At 48.4% G+C, this 18,136-nt stretch overlaps 1 protein-coding gene across 1 annotated transcript; it reads right to left on the bottom strand.

The window, feature by feature from the left end:
• Nucleotides 1-441: 441 nt before the first annotated feature.
• PELP1 (proline, glutamate and leucine rich protein 1) lies at nt 442-17,757 on the bottom strand. The gene is made up of 17 exons (XM_075859181.1): nt 17,509-17,757; nt 15,635-15,702; nt 15,439-15,544; nt 14,217-14,366; nt 14,062-14,133; nt 12,986-13,045; nt 12,090-12,240; nt 11,732-11,861; nt 11,300-11,387; nt 6,314-6,402; nt 5,964-6,086; nt 5,658-5,808; nt 5,454-5,580; nt 4,189-4,244; nt 3,001-3,207; nt 1,670-2,926; nt 442-1,011 (listed from the first exon to the last, which is right to left on the bottom strand). Exons 1-17 carry the CDS (start codon nt 17,638-17,640, stop codon nt 922-924), a joined length of 3,057 nt encoding a protein of 1,018 aa, XP_075715296.1. The 5' UTR covers nt 17,641-17,757; the 3' UTR covers nt 442-921.
• Nucleotides 17,758-18,136: the final 379 nt, after the last annotated feature.

Below are 18,136 nucleotides of genomic sequence, written 5' to 3'. Positions count from 1 at the left end.
GACTGGGGGGGGGGGGGGGGGTTGGTGGCCCTTTAAATCTTCTTAGAAGTCCTTTTGCAAAGTCTTTGCTGCTCCTGATCTAAACCTCCAGTCACAGCCAAAGCTGCATTCACAATTTTGCAGATTTTGGGGTTGATCATAAATGAATGGCGGCAATTCAGGTCACATGACCTACCTGACCTAGAGCTGTACCCACCGTCTATCCCCGGCCGGGTCTCCCACCCTCCCAGTACTACACAGTGAAACCTCCCATGGACCGGATAACTGCCGGATTATCAGATATTCTGGATTAGCAGATGGTCCTAGAATACTTTTCCTTATTTCTTAATTGATTCCACATCAGATTGCAGAGTTCTGTGCCGGATTATCAGATGCCGGATTAAAAGAATCTCAGCGTCTACACAATTCTGCCGCCACCGTCAATAAGCGAAGCCGGAAACGTTGCCACATACCAGTTTTTATTGCCAAAAAAATTAAAGACAAAGAAAAAAAAAAAAAAGAAAAAAAAGCTGACAAAACCGTCACGTGTGAAACAAAAAATCTCCAGACGCTCAAATTTCGGACATGGTTGGTCTCTAAGTGCGGACGTCCGTCACCTGCCGCCATTTTGTTTGACAACCGAAATCGATACCCGGTGTGGAAAGTATTCAGGTGCCCAAACTAAAACCAAATGGAGGTGGACGATTAAGGGTTAAAAAAATAACATGATCCCCCCCTTATGTGCAACCTGGGCTGCTCCAGCTGAGGCAAAACTACAACTCCCACCGAGCCCCGAGTTGGGAGTTGTCACAGAGCGCCGCAGCTTGCCGGGCATGCTGGGAGTTGTAGTTTGACCATAATCATAATGGAAGGAAGGCAATGGGTGCTTTAAATATACATTTAAAAAAAAAAAGCAGGTCACGAGCGGCCGTGTTTAGGACGTCACGTGTCGAGGGGCTCGGGGTCTTTGTCGTCATCCGGCGGGCAGTCAATGAAGTCCGCCAACATGGATTCAGTATCGGGGAGTTCGTCCTGGAAACAAAAATTTTTTTTTAAAAAGGCAGCCGTCCTGAAAACCACTGTGGTGAACTGGCTGATAACAGTGGACAATAGTTTGCATTAAACTACATTCAATATTCTATAACTTCCTAAATCCTGTCTTATACTCCAATCACAGCCAGAGCTGCATTCACAATGCATTTTTTCTCTTTACATCCGCTTTAGTACAGAACATGTTCTGCTGCAGAGCATTGTGGGAGATGTAGGGTTTATACCCAGCACTGCTCAGCAAACTCCACCGCATTATGGGATCTCGGCTACGATGTCTGCACAGTGCAGATGGCAGAAATATGAATGCAGCTTTGGATGCGATTGTAGTAGAAGACACCATAGCACACAAAAATCAAGGTAAATTTCCTGGGGTAAATATTAGTTAGGGATTTTCTAGCCGCGCTGGTTGCCAAGTAGCAGCATTAATATATTTGTGCCCCCGCCCCCAACGCTGGGTAGGGATAGTAACATGGCAAGTGAATGGGGCAGAGTTACAACGCCTGGCACTGTGAGCGGTTAATGGAGAACAGCGCCCCCTCCTGGATGACACATATGGGGTAGCAGCAGCGGTATGTGGGCACTGTATTAGCATGGCGTCGCCCTCTCTATCCCATGGGACACCAGTGGTATTTGCACTCACCTCGGGCACCTCTTCCTCCTCCACCACCACTTGTAGCGGCTTCTTCTCCTCTTCTGCCTCTTTTATTGGCTCTTCAGCCACGGCAGGGGATTCCGGCTCTAGGGCTGGTTCACTCTCTATGACCGTGGGCACCACAGTCTCCTCCTCCTGTGTCAGGTCAGCAGGTGGAGGGGTCAGTACCGGGGGTGGTGATGGGCTGGCGGTGACCTCGGTCTCCTGAGCGCCATCCACTGACGCGTCTCGCTCTTCGCTCTCCACCAGCATCAGCAGGTCCGTGTCTGGCTCCTCCTCCTGGACGGGGGACAGTCGCGGGGGGCCGTCGTCCGGTTCTGGATCGTGCGTCTGAGCTGGTTCTTGCGCGGTCTCCATAGAGGGAGCCATCTGTATACGTTCAGTCACCAACCCCTCCTCTTCTCCCACATCCTCGTCTTCCACCTCCGCGTCCAGGTCTTCCTCTTCCTCCTCTTCTTCTTCAGTCAGTCCTTCATCGTCATCATCGAATTCTTCTTCGTCATCTTCCATTCCCTCCAGGTCTTCCTCCTCCTCTTCATCGTCATCATAGTATTCCTCCTCATCCTCATCGTACATGCCTTCTTCATCTTCATCCTCCTCCTCCTCCTCTTCATCCGTGCTATTAATGTTAATGACCATGTCGCCTTCCGAAGGAGCGGGGGCAGGTGCTTGCGGCGGAGGTAGTTCTGAAACAACGGGCATTGGAGTAGAGGGGCCAGGGCAGGCCGGAGGTGGGGGCGGCGGTGCTGCCGCTAGGCTAGGTGATGGCGGCACAGGTTGGGCAGGAACCTCCGTTGCTGGGGTCTCCTCGGTGGGAGGTTTAGCTGGGGGCGGGGAAGGCTCTGATTTTTGGGTGGGCTTCTGTAGGAGACCTTCGGGGACAATGACCACACTGTCGTCTGAATCGCTCTCAAGGGAGATCTCCACATCGGACGTCTCTTCCTTCTCGTAGTGGATGAAGATGGGACGTGGGGTCTTCCCACCGAAAGTCTCTTGAGGTGAAGAAACTTGGGGGGCCGCAGAGGGCTCCGTGGGATGTTGAGGGACTGCGGTCCTGGCAGGAAGATGATTGGCAGGTAGAGCGACTGGGAAGGTAAGCGGAGGAGCCGGGGGGCGCTGGGCTGGTAACTCCGCTTGTATAGGAGGTCGGGGACCGTGCTGCGGAAGCGGGCGCTGGAGGCTGGGCACGCGGGGTTGGATGATGACCCGGCAGATGGCGAGAGCCTCCGCACAGAACATCGACACCTGCAAGAGAACAGCAAATAAGTAACCCTATAAATTCCAGTGCTCCCCCCCATTCATCACGCCCGCCGCCGTACCTGCAAGTTCTCCTCCGTCAACCCCAGTCTGAAGATCCTGACTGCGCAGTGCAGGGGGGGAGGGAGGCGAGGGCTGGGGGTCAACGTTATGGACAGCAGCAGCCGATACAGTTGCTTCCGACAGTCGCTGTTGGCGTAGGGACCGGTCCATTGCTCTGGGCCTTGCTGGAGACGAATCAGAAGGGGGATGACCAACTCCTGGAGACGCTGTGGAGAAAAACACGGGGTAATGATTTACGATAGGGGCACAGATCGGGTATGAAGCACCTCCACCTTCAGCCCTGCAGTAAACAGACAAATCCGATTTATATAGACAAAGATTTAATGAGCCTCCGAACATCAAGGGCATCTTAAAAACAATTAGAAACCTGACTGCAATACCAATGAATGTCCACAAGGTGGCAGCAAATCCAAATGAACATGTAAGATTATTGGGGGAATTGATTATCCGCTTTACGCATAGGGGAGTCAGAGATTGTGGTGGCCATCTTGAAATGAGGACATCGGGGTACCCGACACTGGAGCAGCGGCAGGATCGTTCAGTAACGCACCAGGTAGGCTGACCATATATGTGCAATGTGTAGTCACATTTTTCTTTGGATGGAGGGTCGCTCTAACCATCGTATGTTGAAATGGTCTACAGGTCGAATATACTTGGAGTTGTTAATCCTCATCCTTTACATCCAGTGGCAGAAAGCCTGATCGAACCTTCTACTGCTCACACAGGTGCTAGGTCGTTTCAATGTGTCAGTTTAAAATGAGTGAGGATGCTAACTTCCAGACTGACACACAGAGGGTTAACCATACTAAGTAAATGAGAAGGCATTGACTCCTAAACTGCCTACAAGTGTCCCAACGCGTTTCACCGGGTATATCTCGGCTTCTTGCAGGGACGGGGATGCCGTGCGCACGTTGTCTATTTTTGGCCTGACCTGACGGACACATACACTTACCTATCTACAAGCGCCTGGAGAAGATACAGATCAAACCACCAACCAGAGGCTTGGGACTGTATATGCGACTTGATTGGATCTAGACCAAATGATTGACAGATGCCTAGTCCAATCCTCTATTTTTGTTTAACAAAGAGTGTTCTTATTTTACTCATATTGATTATAAAAAAATAAAATAATAATTCAGTAACTTCTCCCCCCTGAGCCGTCTACACACCAGACACATCACACTCACCCGATGAGTCTCATCTTTGATTAGCGATCCGCCATACAGGATAATGGAGCACAGGACTAGGGAAGAAAGAAAGAAAGGTGAGAAACACGGCGTCCAAACCCCCCACCCCCGCTGATGGGGACATACAAAAGGAGCACAGCTAGTCAGCCCCGCCCATCGCGACACGCGGCAAGAAAAAGATACTGATCTATAATACATACAGATGGGAGCCTGCTCCTGCCTTATGGGGAAATAGAGAGGGTAGGGGGCTAAGAGGCTGTACACTATGGTCTGGACTATTACCCACCCCCCCCACCTTTTGCATCTCCTCTTATGCCTTATAGACTGTAAGCTCCTGTGGTCAGGACTCTCACTCACCCCCCTTTCTATCTTCCTCCTTTAGATTGTAAGCACCTGTGGTCAATGCCCTAACCACTTCCCCACCTCTTGTGTCTCGTCTTAGTCCTTATATATTTTGAGCTCCTCTTACCCACACTGACCTCTTGTATCTTCCTCTTATAGATTGTAAGCTCCTATGGTCAGGACTATTACCCACCTCTTGTATCTTCCTCTTATAGATTGTAAGCTCCTATGGTCAGGACTATTACCCACCTCTTGTATCTTCCTCTTATAGATTGTAAGCTCCTATGGTCAGGACTATTACCCACCTCTTGTATCTTCCTCTTATAGATTGTAAGCTCCTATGGTCAGGACTATTACCCACCTCTTGTATCTTCCTCTTATAGATTGTAAGCTCCTATGGTCAGGACTATTACCCACCTCTTGTATCTTCCTCTTATAGATTGTAAGCTCCTATGGTCAGGACTATTACCCACCTCTTGTATCTTCCTCTTATAGATTGTAAGCTCCTATGGTCAGGACTATTACCCACCTCTTGTATCTTCCTCTTATAGATTGTAAGCTCCTATGGTCAGGACTATTACCCACCTCTTGTATCTTCCTCTTATAGATTGTAAGCTCCTATGTTCAGGACTATTACCCACCTCTTGTATCTTCCGCTTATAGATTGTAAGCACCTATGGTCAGGACTATTACCCACCTCTTGTATCTTCCGCTTATAGATTGTAAGCTCCTATGGTCAGGACTATTACCCACCTCTTGTATCTTCCTCTTATAGATTGTAAGCTCCTATGGTCAGGACTATTACCCACCTCTTGTATCTTCCTCTTATAGATTGTAAGCTCCTATGGTCAGGACTGGGGGACCCTCTTATAATAAAGGGGAGGTATAAGTCGGTTCAGCAGGGTGACACATCCTCCTCTTACCCCGTAGAGCTGCAGTACATAACTCCGTATTTGCGCTGCTTTCTTTCTTCCTGTGGCTCTGAAATTCTCCGTTCCCAACTTCTGAGACTTTCTGCTTCTTTGCTCCCAACTGCACAAACCCCGACATCTGCAGAGAGAGCGAGAGTAAAGATCTGGAGGAGGAGGAAGAGATGGAGGCGGGGGATGGGCGGCGGGTCAGCTCACCTTCACCGAGTCTGCCGGCGGCGTGACGTCACTGAGCAGATGTGCCAGTAAGATGTCAGAATGGTGCGACATGCCTTGTAAGACGCCAGAGGAGACGCCGCACATGGTCACCCAGCGCTCCAGAACCTGATAGACCGATCCCCGGAGCGAGCTGTGGCAAAACATACAACATAGTGCGTTCAGTGACGGGACATGTGTGGATAGAATATACACAGGAGAAGTGTATATACAGGGGCGCCCTCTTATGCTGGGGCACCTGTCAGGATACATCTGCTCACTCTACTGGAGATGTAACCTCACACCCACCTATATGGTTTTTCCTGCCATGACGGGAGCCCGCCTGCCCCTCTTACAGAAGCCCAGGAGCTGAGAAGCTGTGGAAATAATCGGCAGATGCCAGAAGAGAACGCCAGGAGACGAGGGCCACACCTGTGGAGAAGAAGGGGACACAGCCAAGTTATGCCGCATCATACTGGTGGAGACACGCACGTCCATCCTCATACACTGCATCAGAGAGAACCGGTGACGGCATCAAGCATTGCTACAACGGCACAGGGCGTCAGGACCACAGCCACACGCGGGCACAGGGCGTCTCATATACACAGGTACAGGGTGACTGGCGCTCATACTGACATGGTCACATCCGCACATCTTACGCTAGGATGGTGGCCTCCAGGATGTCCAGGGCGCTCTTGTGAACTCTTGGCAGCAGCAGCAGCTTCAGAGACTCCTCTCCCTGCCAGCTCTAGAACCCAGAGAAAGGACAGCAACGTGACCACAGGTTCTCATGTAACAATAAAGTGACCACAGGTCTGTTAAAAAGAAAATGTCTCCAGTCGGGTAAAATTCTGGCACAAATGGTACGAAACAGTTCTAGATCCCCCCCGGTGATGGGCATTGCGGGGCCTGGAGATGAGATATACACCTCCCCGGGAGAGATTCTCGAGCAATTTACACAGTTTTATGATCAGCTGTATGCATCAAAAGTTGATTATAGGATGGAGGAGATGGAGAGATACTTGGATGGAATAAGGTTCCCCACATTGACAGCGGGTGGCATCGCTTGAGGCTCCATTTACGTTAGATGAGATTTTGGAAGGAATGGCTTCGTTGGCCAAGGGGAAGGCTTCAGGGCCGGATGGTATTCCTCTGGAGGTATATTTACAATATGGAGAGCTGCTGGCCCCCCAATTGCTGGCCCTGTTTGAACACAGCTATAGGAATTCCGCTCTTCCGGAATCCATGTGTGACGCCACCATAATAGTGTTGCTAAAACCAGACAAAAAGCCAGAAGATTGTGGTTCATATAGACCGATCTCGCTGCTGACAGTAGATTACAAAATCTTGACTAAGATGTTAGCTAGTAGACTCTGCAGAGTGATACAAGAGATCATCCATTCAGACCAGTGCGGTTTTATACCTGGCAAGTCCACCTCAGAAAATATTAGGCGGGTACAGGTGGTGATTGGCTGGGAGGAGCAGCAGGACTGGGCGGTGGCATCTCTGGATGCGGCAAAGGCATTTGACTCGGTAGAATGGCCTTATCTGCTGGCAGTGCTGCGAAGATTTGGGTTTGGGGAGAGATTTATTAAATGGGTGTCCTTGTTGTATAAAGCTCCACGAGCGCAGGTGTTGGTGAATGGGGCCCTGTCCCCTTCCTTTGGCCTCCATAGGGGCACGAGGCAGGGGTGCCCACTTTCACCACTTCTCTTCGCTTTGGCCATTGAGCCACTGGCTATTAACATCAGGAAGGATCCTGCATATATGGGAATTAGAATAGGAGACAGAGAGGACCGGATAGGATTATATGCGGACGATATGGCGTTGTTCATGGCGAACCCCAATGCAACCCTCCCCAGGGCTATTTCCCTCATTAATGATTTTGGAAGGTACTCAGGGTTACTAATTAACTGGTCTAAATCGTATCTGATGCCATTGAGACAGGATAATTGTGGATGGGGCACCCAGTTTAGCGGACTGCCGGTAAGATCAGAGTTCAAATACCTAGGGATTAATATTGCTAGAGATAGCTCTAGATCGTATGGGTTAAATGTAATACCCTTGGTCACGTATCTAAGGGACAAACTACAGGTGTGGAAGGGCCTGCCTTTATCAGTAGCAGGACGCGTGAATCTATTAAAAATGATAGTAATGCCAAAGTTCTTGTATGTGTTGGAGCACATGGATGTGTTGGTGCCTAAAAAGTTCTTTAAACTAATAAACTCGATGTTCGCGCCGTTTGTGTGGGGGGGGGGGGGGGGAGATCTAAGCTCAAGCTGTCGATTTTACAAAGACCTAAAGACGAGGCTGGGGCTGCGTTACCGGATGTTTTTCTATATTATTTGGCGGGGCAGCTAAGGTACTTGATCTCTTGGGTCTCCCCCCCCTAGAGACTAATGCGGAGAATCATCTAGCTCGGGTACTGGGCTTAAAAAATTTGTGGCCGATACTGGAGCCGCATGATTTTAGACATCGCTCCCTGTTACCCTTACATAAGCTGGCGAGACGAGTCTGGCAACAGGCTAAAGATGTACTGGGATGTGTGGGGGTGGTGGCGGAGAGCCCGCTGTGGGATAATCCGAGCTTTTCCCATCTGCACGGGTTGGTAGGGAAGAGTTACTGGTCATCTAGAGAGGTAGTTGCTATATCACAACTGCTAACGGAAGAAGGGTTGGTCATGACGGTGAGTGAGATTCGGGCAGCATTTAATATACCGCCAGGGGATGAATTATACTGTATACAGCTTCACCATGCTCTATTAGCACAATTCCCAGTGAATTCCGTGACACACTCTAGCTGTGACTTGGTGGCGAGGTTGAGCACGCCGTTTACGAGGGGTGTTGTCTCCCAAATTTATTTTTATCTAATGGAGGCTAAAATGCGAATGGAACCCCTGGGGGTGGAGGATAGGTGGCGTGCATTAATCCCACATCTCACAGCAGAGGACTGGAGGGAGGCGCAGGGCTCCCATCTGCTGGTTTCACCAGCTGCAAATAATAAACTAGTGCAACTGTTCATCATCCACCAATGTTATTTAACGCCCGTAAAGTTGCATCGTATGGGAAGATTGGAGTCCTCACAATGTCATAGGTGTGGAGAGATGAGGGCAGACTTTATACACTTAATGTGGGGTTGTCATCGGATTCTTTGCTTTTGGGAGGAGGTGGTTGCATTATTAACGGCAGTGATGGGTAGGACGATAGCTTGCAGGCCGGAGGTGTGTTTACTGGGACTGTTAAATGAGGAGCAATGGTCATTATATGAGAAGATTTTTCTCAGAGAAACACTGTTTATGGCAAGAAAGGCGGTGGCCATGAGATGGATGGCGGATAGGCCCCCGACAGTAGCGCAATGGAGCAAAATGGTCAATGACATGCTTCCATTTGAGAAAATAGTGTACAAACATCGGGGTAAGGCAGCTAAATTTGATTTGATCTGGGATGGTTGGTGCTCATCGAGTCTCACTCATTGTACAGTCCAAGGGCTGACAGCTGATCTGGCACAAGCTGGGAGAGGGTAAAAGACTAGGGAGGATGACACGTCCAGGTGCTTCAGGGTATGATGTACAAGAGGATTGGGGCGAGGCGATAGAATATGGAAATGTGGGAGTATTCCTATTTTCATGATGTAATGTAATAAAGGTCGGGCTGGTTTGAATTGAGAATCCTGTATTATGTGTGTGTGGTCTGCGAACCACGGGTTATTATGATGGATACCTGCGAGTAATCCCTTTGTATATATTGATTCTTCTGACATATGCACTATTGAATGTATAATGTTCTACTGATGTATGTGATGGTTTGACTCTGACAGTTACTTTTAATAAAACGAGTTTAAAAAAAAAAAAAAAAAGAAAATGTCTTGTGTCGCCATATTCTGAGCGCTAGAACAGCTTTACTTTACTGGAGTGGTGTGAGGGCGCTGTCATTTTTAATTGGTACCGTTTTGGGCAACATGAGACTTTTTGATCATTTTTTTATTCCATTTCATTTGGTACAGACGGGACCAAAAAAACAGCAATGTTGGAATTGCAAAATTTTGTTTTCCTCCGGCGGCTTAAATGACAATATTTTACAAACTCAGTTTTTTCCGGATACGGCGATACCAATTACGTTTTTTATTGTCTACATCATTTTTTGGTGAAAAAAATGGGAAAATCCAATTTTTCACTTTTATTTTTTTAAAATATTTTTTAACTTTGCCTGGATCGCTCATACAATACTTATATATTGCAGTGTATTTATTGTTATTATATGTGCTCTACTATTCAGCAAAGCTCGATAATATGGCACAGATGGCGGACTAAGGAGGCCTCTGGCTGCCATGGCACCACACAATTTTGTTGTGGGAGAGGGCGGGGCTATCGGGGGGACAGAAGGAGCCCCCTCATCCTAACCGCTTAGATGCCGCAGAATCTGGAGAGATTAACCCCTTAATGACCAGCCTATTTTAGACCTTAATGACCAAGCCATTTTTTACGTTTTTCCATCATCGCATTCCAAGACCTATAACTTTTATTTTTGCGTCAACATAGCTGTATAAGGTCTTGTTTTTTTGCGGGACAAGTTGTATTTTTTAATAGCACCATTTTCAGGTACGTATGACAGCACAGGGTGATCACGCTGTGCTGTGTGAGTGCCACACAAATGTTACCGAAGTGTCGGGATTGTGAATAGACATCGCGTCCGGGCTGGAGGAGATGTATATTCACTCTCAAGACACTTCAGTAAAGTTAATGTGGGTGTATCCTCCGAGATCACGCTGTGCTGAGTATGAATGGAGAGAAGTGTATGATGCTGATTGGTCAGTGTCATACACTCCTCTTTACAACGCCCACTTGGTCAAAAGCTAAAACACGCCCAAATAAAAAAACACGGCTGTAATCTACATTACAGCGCCGATAACATTATGTGGGAGATAGGGCACTTATAATGCGGTGACAGAGCCTCTTTAGCGGCCGCCGTGAAAAGGATTATTGGCGGTCGTTAAGGGGTTAAATGACGGGATCAGAATTATCTCCGATCCGAGTCATTGCAGACTGGTGTGAGCTGTTTGAAGCAGCCAACACCCGTTGTATATGGTGCCATATAGTAATGACGTACACCCAACTTAAGTATGCGTTAGATGTCGCCATGGGGTTAAAAACGGATCCAGTAAAAAGTTCTGACATTTACTTTCACAGTATGGTGCAATATGGTGTTCAAAGAGTATAGCAAAAGCTTGTCAGGGAAGGAGCAGAGCTCTGCAGTAGATGGCAATAAAGTGGAGGAGACTCCTCCTGTCCAGCTTGTCAGGGAAGGAGCAGAGCCACTGCATTACCATGGCAGCAGGGTTATGAGCTCTCAGCTTATTAGGATTGTAAAGCTCTGCATCCTGACAGCAGATATGACATTGTCAGCTGCCATAGGTGAAAGGAGGATGATTCTGCTAAGAGCCCCTCCCCCAGCAGCACAGATCAGCAGCACCATCAAGGGGGACACAGAAAAAAAGATGAGAATTTATTTTTTTTGTACGCTGGAAACATTGCAAATGACTTTAAAACAGATATTCACAACATTTCTGAACGTCTGGTATAAAATTGATTCATGTGATAACCCCTTTATATGTGTTAGACCACTCCGACTGCAGCTTATGATACTAACCAAGTTCTTGGCGCTCACGTTGACCACTCGATATACCAGACTAAGGATGTGGGAGACTGGAACTCGTACAGGAGCCGGAAACTGTTCCCTGTAACACATGAAGGATGATGGGAAATCTTATTACAAACACAACACAATTGCTTGTCAATTAGGGTTAATTGGTCACCTCGTCTCCAAAAAACAATGGAATAAAAAAAATTATCAAAAAGTTGTATGGAGCCCACAACGGTACCAATAAAAACTACAACACGCCCCGCAAAAACCAGCCGACACCGCTTCACTGATCGAAAAATAAGGAAATGTTGGTTCTCAGAATGACATTTTCTACCAAAAAAAAATTATCTAAATTTGGTATCGCCGTAATAAGACACGCAAAATAAAGTAATTTTTTTTTTACTGCACGGTGAACGCCGTAAAATCAAAATCTATTACCTTAATAGCAGACGGACACATTGTCCCAGGGCTGTGAATCTTCTGACCAGCTGAAGGACACTGGAAGCCCCCTCATCCTCCAGGGCAGGGAGCTCCAGCTCCGTGCCGGGACCTTCATAGCGGGTGGTGTCTGGGGACAAAGAAAAGCCACAGCGGACGATGTGTCATGTAAACGGATGGAAATAGGTGCAAAATATCTTCTACCGAGGAGAATGCAGGTTATTTAGAGCCGGATAACACACTGGAGCAAATATTCCTCCTCGCTGCCTACCTGATCCCTCTCTAGATAGGTCTGTTTTAAAAGGTGGCGTATTAACCGTTCAACAGTCCAAGTACTGGGACCCCTGGGCACACTCACCCGTCTCGGCCACCTGGTACAGCTGCTGGAAGACGGCGTGCAGCGAGCACAGGACGCTCTGTATCTGTCGCTCCCAGTTCTCTGTGTGTTTCACGCCTTGTGAGAATCCGGAGCCCAAGGACGGCAAGAGAGAAAAGCACTGACAGGCCAGCTGCGGACACAAACACGTGTGTTACTCGCCATCACTGGAGGAGGGACAAATGATTGTTTTTAAAGCAGCATGCCAATAAAAGCCTGAAAACCGTAGCCCCAAAATGGCCTTTTATGGGTCCAGGAAGCGGCGACACGAGGCACCCCCAGCAGCGAGGACTTTAAGCGAAGCAGCGGTCTCGACTGTCCTATAGACATTGAATGGAGAAGTGGACCGCCGCTCCATTCAAGCTCCTCCTCACATCTGGGGGTTTGGAGTGTCCATTCTCACAATCGGTGCGGGTCCCGGCGATCAGGCACTGATCACCTGTCCAGTGGATAGAGGGTCGATTGTGGAACAACCCCTTTAATAGAGGGGGGTCCGCTGTTCAGGATCCTCATCTCTTGGCCAGAGTGGAGAGCTGTTACATAGAGCGTCTCTTTCTCTGGAGGATCTGTCCTGTCCTGTATTACACAGGCAACTCAGTATTATGAATGACAGCTGTGTAATGCTTCATTTCACCTGTGGTGGCGCAGCAGGGAAATAGAACCCTTACTGCTGGGTACCCCACATAATACAGCTGATCGCTGAGGGTCCCAACAGGGCTACCTGTTGCAATCAAGGGATTCTAACAAGTAGGGATTGGACAATTGGGGGAACCCCTTTAATATGGAGTAAAAACTTTAAATGTTAACCTCATGGAACCAATGAAGTATCCAACATCACAACTCTTAGTCACTGTATTCCCTGTCTACATTGGGTTTACCTCTTGGATTTGTACATTTTCTTCATCCAGGAGACTGAGGAAAAACGCTGTGAGCTTCCCCTGTAAAGAAAAACCTCACACATAGTATATATACATATGTAACCCTGAAAACCATCAGAAAACATTAAAGGGGTTGTCCACCTTCTGACAACTGGTGACCTATCCACCGGATAAGGTCATCAGTATGGGTCCGACACCCGGACCCCACACTGATAAGCCGCTCCGGTGGTCAGGATGCTGTGGCACATAATGCTATGGACGGAGCCCGGAAGCAGTCGACTCCATACATAGCGGCCGTGCTGCAGAACTGCAGGTCCGCTTATATTCACTTGAATAGTACTGCAGCTCGGCCACTATTCCGTGGCAAGTGCTTCCGGCATGTCCATCCAGTGGCGTCACGGAGGCACCGGACCAGCTGATCTGTGCGAGGTTCGGGTGTCGGGCCCCCACAGATCATGTACTGATGACCTATCCGGTCGGGAGGGAAAGTAAGGAACAGGCTCACAGGCAGCTAACTTTATGTCTAGTCTGCAATGGTTCCTTTTGCTTCTGCTCTCCTTATCTGTTAGTTCCCTTCCCCCTCGACTGTCAGCACGGAGCGGTTTTAAGCGCAAGCCGTACACAGCTATAATAATAAAGACGGCTCAGGCTGAAGACCGATAGCTCCGTGCTGACAGTCAAGGAGGGAAGGGAACTAATATAAGGGGAGCTGGAGAGAAATGAACAATTGCAGACTGGACATAAAGCTACTGTGTATTCGCTGTGAGAGAAGAAGCTGGCTTATCCAAAGAACTGAGCCAGGCAGAGCCCCTTCATCACATCACGGACACACAGAAGAGGGGGGTCCCTGCAACCTGAAGCGGTGACGGCATGTCACATCTAAGGGGAGAAGCTCCACCTCCAGGACAGGAAATCTGGACATCATTGCAGTTTCAAAAGTGAAAGTATATTAGGAAGTGTCCCCATTTAGGAGCATTTTCTGTCGTCGGACAACCCCTTTCATAAAAGTGAGACCACGAGGATTCACATTTAGACACATGAATATAAATAAAAGAATCTACTTGGGGATACATTACCCGCAGTGAACCACAGGCCCTGGGGTATGAGATCAGGCAGGAGCGAATTCCTTCAAGTGCAGGCATCATACACTAGAAGAAAATATTGCATTTTAGACACGGACCAGTAGCTGAAGCCACGTACCAACCTAAATCCCCAACTCCGCCGGACATACCTGGCGTCTCAGGCCAAGTAAGGAGGTGAGGAGTCCTGGGATTTGATTGGTGGAGATCTCTCGAGATAATTCCGGTAGTGCGGTGGAGTGGGCGAGGAGTGAGCGGAGCACAAACACTGCCAGGCTGATCACCCGGGGAGGATCTTGAGACTGTGAGGAAGAGAGAGAAGACACATGATAACGCAGGACTTCTACAGTGACCTGGCATCCTGAAATAGCACCCAAGGGTGGTCTAGGAAAAGTGGAAGAGTAACCGTGGCACCGTTCAGAGCTCAGAACACAACAGGGTGCAAAGGTACCAAGCAAAAGTGATCAGAACCAGGACTGAGCACCTTTATGTTACTGTTCTTCATCTCCTCTTCATCCATATCTGTTCTGCTCTGAAAACAGAATGAGGTTTAGCTGATCTCATCATTTAGATAGTCACAGCAGCACAGAATGTTTCAGGAGAGTTGTGCGTTGACCAATTCACAGGCAGGGTGACCTGCACACTCGTGTCATAGCAAGCTGCTATATGACTAGTGTAATAGTAAGTGGGCACAGACTAAGACGGTGAAAGAACCAGGATCCTCTAAGGAAAGGGCGACACTTTAACCCTCTCACAGCCACGGACGTATGCAATAAGTCATGACTCTAAACACTTGGCGCAACTAAAATAGGAGTAGAGCTCGGTATTATCGAAGACCAAAATCTTAGCTTTCAAACGACACTAGGATTAAAGCCCTAGCTGCGATATTCAGGGCTCAGCACAAACAGTTTTACATTCTGGTGCTGTGTCTGTGTAAGGGAGGGGAGGGGGGAGTTGCAAGTGAGAGCAGGAAGAAAGATCACAGCCTGTTACTGTTATCTCTCCCCATGTACAGCCTACAGTGACCCCAGGGGGGGTATACAGGAACCGTTCTTCATGTTATCACCCCTCGTACTACTCAGATACGAGATGTGTCATGTTTACAGGGGTGAAGTAGAGAAAGCTGGAGGCCTATAGGTTGCAGACCTCTGGTTTAAAGAGTTGTTTTTCCAACAGACCTTCCGTTTTGTGTATACAGATCCTATGCAGAAGTATATGTCATTACCGGTGTATTACTGTGAAAGAGGGAGAGGCTGGAGAGACGGCAGCTGAGCTCTGAACCGGCAGCTCCACAAGCAGCATGTCAGTGAAATCAGTCAACAGCATGGAGAAAGCTTGACCGCTCTCAGTACGGACGTTGTCTGGGCCTCTCACCTGTATGACCTGCAGGACGCTGCGGATCCAGGACACACAATGCTGCTGGAACACATCTGTAGACGACTCTTCTACTACCAGCGACAGCAGAGACAGCCCCTCAGTCCTGCCAGAGACACACAGATTATACCACAGCAATCTATACAGCCCGGCACAGGGGCACTGCCACCTACAGCGCAGACACCTGGGCACATACCGTGTAGCTGCAGACACCAGACGAGAGTTACAACAGCTGAGGAGGCCGGACACTGCAGCAGAGGACGCCTGGAATAAAAGTCAAACAACGTCACAGAAGATCAGCAGCACAACGTGGTAATAACGCGAGGGACCGCGGTGCTGAGCAGAGGGGCCGCTGCAATGTATCACCACACCTCACCATATGGGTAGTACAGGACACACTGCACATGCAGCGTCAGGAGCAGCAGAGGGTTAAAGAGGCTCTGTCACCAGATTTTGCAACCCCTATCTGCTATTGCAGCAGATCGGCGCTGCAATGTAGATTACAGTAACGTTTTTATTTTTAAAAAACGAGCATTTTTGGCCAAGTTATGACCATTTTCGTATTTATGCAAATGAGGCTTGCAAAAGTCCAACTGGGCGTGTTGAAAAGTAAAAGTCCAACTGGGCGTGTATTATGTGCGTACATCGGGGCGTTTTTACTACTTTTACTAGCTGGGCGTTGTGTATAGAAGTGTCATCCACTTCTCTTCAGAACGCCCAGCTTCTGGCAGTGCAAACACAGCCGTGTTCTCGAGAGATCACACTGTGACGTCACTCACAGGTCCTGCATCGTGTCGGACGAGCGAGGACACATCGGCACCAGAGGCTACAGATGATTCTGCAGCAGCATCAGCGTTTGCAGGTAAGTAGCTACATGGACTTACCTGCAAACGCCGATGCTGCTGCAGAATCATCTGTAGCCTCTGGTGCCGATGTGTCCTCGCTCGTCCGACACGATGCAGGACCTGTGAGTGACGTCTGCACTGCCAGAAGCTGGGCGTTAACGAAGAGAAGTGGATGACACTTCTATACACAACGCCCAGCTAGTAAAAGTAGTAAACACGCCCCGATGTACGCACATAATACACGCCCAGTTGTACTTTTACTTTAAACACGCCCACTTGTACTTTTGCAAGCCTCATTTGCATAAATACGAAAATGGTCATAACTTGGCCAAAAATGCTCGTTTTTTAAAAATAAAAACGTTACTGTTATCTACATTGCAGCGCCTATCTGCTGCAATAGCAGATAGGGGTTGCAAAATCTGGTGACAGAGCCTCTTTAAATGAATGGTAACAAAAAGTGTGATGATGGGGGTAGAGGTGCACCTGAGGCTGGCATGATGGGGGTAGGAGTATACACCTCAAGCTATGACGGATGAGAAGGGTAGTAGTATATACCTCAGGCTATAATGGATGATAGTGGTGGTAGTAGTAGTATACACATCAGGCTATGATGGATGATAGTGGTGGTAGTAGTATACACATCAGGCTATGATGGATGATAGTGGTGGTAGTAGTATACACATCAGGCTATGATGGATGATAGTGGTGGTAGTAGTATACACATCAGGCTATGATGGATGATAGTGGTGGTAGTAGTATACACATCAGGCTATGATGGATGATAGTGGTGGTAGTAGTATACACATCAGGCTATGATGGATGATAGTGGTGGTAGTAGTATACACATCAGGCTATGATGGATGATAGTGGTGGTAGTAGTAGTATACAGCTCAGGCTATGATGGATGATAGTGGTAGTAGAAGTATACAGCTCAGGCTATGATGGATGATAGTGGTAGTAGAAGTATACAGCTCAGGCTATGATGGATGATAGTAGTAGTATACAGCTCAGGACATTTCTCTCATCTGCAACATGGAGCACGTGTAGTCCTTCACCTCTTTTATCTGGGGGGGGGGGGGGGTATTTTCTATGTGAGGGGTAGGTGACAGATGATGGACGGGCCGGTCAGCTGTCTCCTCGTACACGGTGCACGGCTCCAGCACAAGTAGTCAGCGCTCCACACAATGACACACAGCAGACAGACAATGGCGGCCCGGCTCCTCACCTCTCCTCGCAGAGCTCCGTGCTCCCGTAGCGCCCGAATTGTCTCCCCCAGCTCCCCCTCACTGAGGTCATGTTCCAGGAGCCCGCTCACCGCCGCCTCCATCATCCGGAGCCCGACACATGTCGCCGCCATCTTCCCGCCTCCTGCGTCATCAACCAGCGCCGCCTCATCCTGACGTCACCGCTTCGCGCCGCCTCGTCCTGACGTCACCGCTCCGCGCCGCCTGCTGTATCCCTGGTAACAGAGAGAACCTGAGAATAACCATAGCAACCAGTGCTAATCACATGAAAAACAGAGAATAACCATAGCAACCAGTGCTAATCACATGAAAAATAGAGAATAACCATAGCAACCAGTGCTAATCACATGACAACCAGACAATAATCATAACAACCAGTGCTTATCACATGACAACCACACAATAACCATAGCAACCAGTGATTATCACATGACAACCAGAGAATAACCATAGCAACCAGTGCTTATCACATGACAACCACACAATAATGATAACAACCAGTGGTTATCACATGACAACCACACAATAACCATATCAACCAGTGCTTATTACATGACAATCAGACAATAACCATAGCAACCAGTGCTTATCACATGACAACCACACAAT

Source organism: Rhinoderma darwinii, chromosome 3 (assembly GCF_050947455.1).
Source record: "Rhinoderma darwinii isolate aRhiDar2 chromosome 3, aRhiDar2.hap1, whole genome shotgun sequence".
Classification (NCBI taxonomy): Eukaryota; Metazoa; Chordata; class Amphibia; order Anura; family Rhinodermatidae; genus Rhinoderma; species Rhinoderma darwinii.
This window is presented reverse-complemented; position numbering and strand designations above follow the sequence as displayed.

What these genes read in the sequence shown, in the direction of transcription:
- PELP1 (XM_075859181.1), bottom strand. Translation starts at nt 17,640, where the DNA reads ATGGCGGCGACATGTGTCGGGCTCCGGATGATGGAGGCGGCGGTGAGC. An exon ending in GCGTCCTGCAGGTCATACAG is followed by an intron (nt 14,367 to 15,438) that starts GTGAGAGGCCCA and finishes TCTTCCTCACAG; the next exon opens with TCTCAAGATCCTCCCCGGGT. An exon ending in TGACGGAGGAGAACTTGCAG is followed by an intron (nt 2,927 to 3,000) that starts GTACGGCGGCGG and finishes GTTCTCTTGCAG; the next exon opens with GTGTCGATGTTCTGTGCGGA.